Source organism: Buceros rhinoceros, unplaced genomic scaffold (assembly GCF_000710305.1).
Source record: "Buceros rhinoceros silvestris isolate BGI_N320 unplaced genomic scaffold, ASM71030v1 scaffold47028, whole genome shotgun sequence".
In the NCBI taxonomy this organism is placed as follows: domain Eukaryota; kingdom Metazoa; phylum Chordata; class Aves; order Bucerotiformes; family Bucerotidae; genus Buceros; species Buceros rhinoceros.
The window spans coordinates 1-1,777 of NW_010429476.1; the positions used below are offsets into that span (position 1 = coordinate 1).

General features: G+C 49.5%; 1 protein-coding gene across 1 annotated transcript in view; it reads left to right on the forward strand.

Annotated features, from left to right (window-relative positions):
* Positions 1-6: 6 nt before the first annotated feature.
* The window catches only part of GHSR (growth hormone secretagogue receptor), a 4,285-nt gene continuing 2,514 nt past the window's right edge, over positions 7-1,777 (forward strand). Inside the window, exon 1 of the mRNA XM_010142639.1 lies at positions 7-720. Coding sequence (XP_010140941.1) covers positions 111-720 — 610 coding nt within the window. The 5' untranslated portion in view covers positions 7-110. The remainder of the gene's footprint in view (positions 721-1,777) is intronic.

Below are 1,777 nucleotides of genomic sequence, written 5' to 3' on the forward strand. Positions count from 1 at the left end.
AGAACCGGACGGGCGCCGAGCCCCCGCTGCACCTCTTCCCCGTGCCCGTGCTCACCGGCATCACCGTCGCCTGCGTTCTCCTCTTCGTCATCGGGATCATCGGCAACCTCATGACCATGCTGGTAGTGTCACGGTTCCGCAACATGAGGACCACCACCAACTTCTACCTGTCCAGCATGGCCTTCTCCGACCTGCTCATCTTCCTCTGCATGCCCCTAGACCTCTTTCGCCTCTGGCAGTACCGGCCCTGGAACTTCGGGGACCTCCTCTGCAAGCTCTTCCAGTTTGTCAGCGAGAGCTGCACTTACTCCACCATCCTGAACATCACTGCCCTCAGCGTGGAGCGGTACGTCGCCATCTGTTTCCCCCTCCGAGCTAAAGTCATCATCACCAAGGGAAAAGTCAAGCTGGTCATCCTCTTCCTTTGGGCCATCTCCTTCATTAGCGCTGGACCCATCTTCGTCTTGGTGGGGGTTGAGCACGAGAATGGCACAAACCCCCTGATCACCAACGAGTGCCGAGCCACAGAGTACGCCATCCGCTCGGGGCTCCTCACCATCATGGTCTGGACCTCCAGCATCTTCTTTTTCCTGCCCGTGTTTTGCCTGACTGTGCTGTACAGCCTCATTGGGAGGAAGCTCTGGAGGAGAAAGAAAAAGAACATCGGTCCAAACACTGTCATCAGGGATAAGAACAACAAGCAAACTGTGAAAATGTTAGGTACGGCTCTTCTTGCTCTGTTTTTCCAAAGGTTGTGTGTGCTTGTGTGTGTGTAAGAAAGACTGAGGGAGCTCTGGTAGTTCTCTCGAGTTGCTTCCAGAGGAAAGCATCTGTTGAAAATGTTTCATACAAAGGGCTACACCTCAAGGTATCCATAGATTAACTCTCCTCCTTCCTCAGATTTATTTCTAACACATTTGAGCTGGGGACTCACAGTTACACAAGTGTTAATAACAATCCCTGAGAAGGACGAATACAAGAGTTAAATTAACTGGTGCCCTGGAGGTTTTTGAACATTTTTCTTCTTTGGTTTGTGGACTCCGATGTTATTTACTGGATAGTTTATTTGATACTTAAACAATACTAAACCCTTTGCAAAGCACAAAGTTGAGCTGCAGACTAAGCAAGCAGGATATGGTGTGCACTTAATTTCATCTGGAGAGAGTACCGAGGTTTTAGCAAATCGGGGTTCTTTACTAGCACAGCTGTGTAAGCTTAGGAAAATTAATCGGCATTTTTGTATTAGCAAAGCACCAGCAGGTGCTGAACAGGGAGCACAGCGTCTCCTCTGAGGTCTGAGATCCTGTAAATCCTCACTGGCTTGAAGAAAACAGGATCGAGACAACAGGCACCGTCATGCCTAACTCCGTGTGTTTACCTTGCTGAGTGGATCAGACAACAGCTATTGCTGGAACCTGGAAACACAAATTTTAACATGCTAAGGCAGTGCGTGTGGTGGGAGTTTGATGCACTAACCCCAGAAGTTGTTCTGCAGTTCAGAATCTGAAAACTGCAGAATCCTGCTGCTGCTGCATACTTTTATCCAAGCAAAAAGTCCTCCGCAGTGCAAGTCATCCCGTGGATTTCGGTGGGTATGAGATGCTTCGCGTGGAGCAGGTTTCACAGGCGGCAGCTCTGCTCTGCTCATTTCACCATGGGTGAAGCCCTGGGCTAACAAGCTTGATGAAGAGCTGGCACCGTGTCCTCAGTACCTTAATGATTCAATGGGAGCCTGAGTTTTTGTTCATGTCCTGCTTCATTATTATGCATCAGCAGG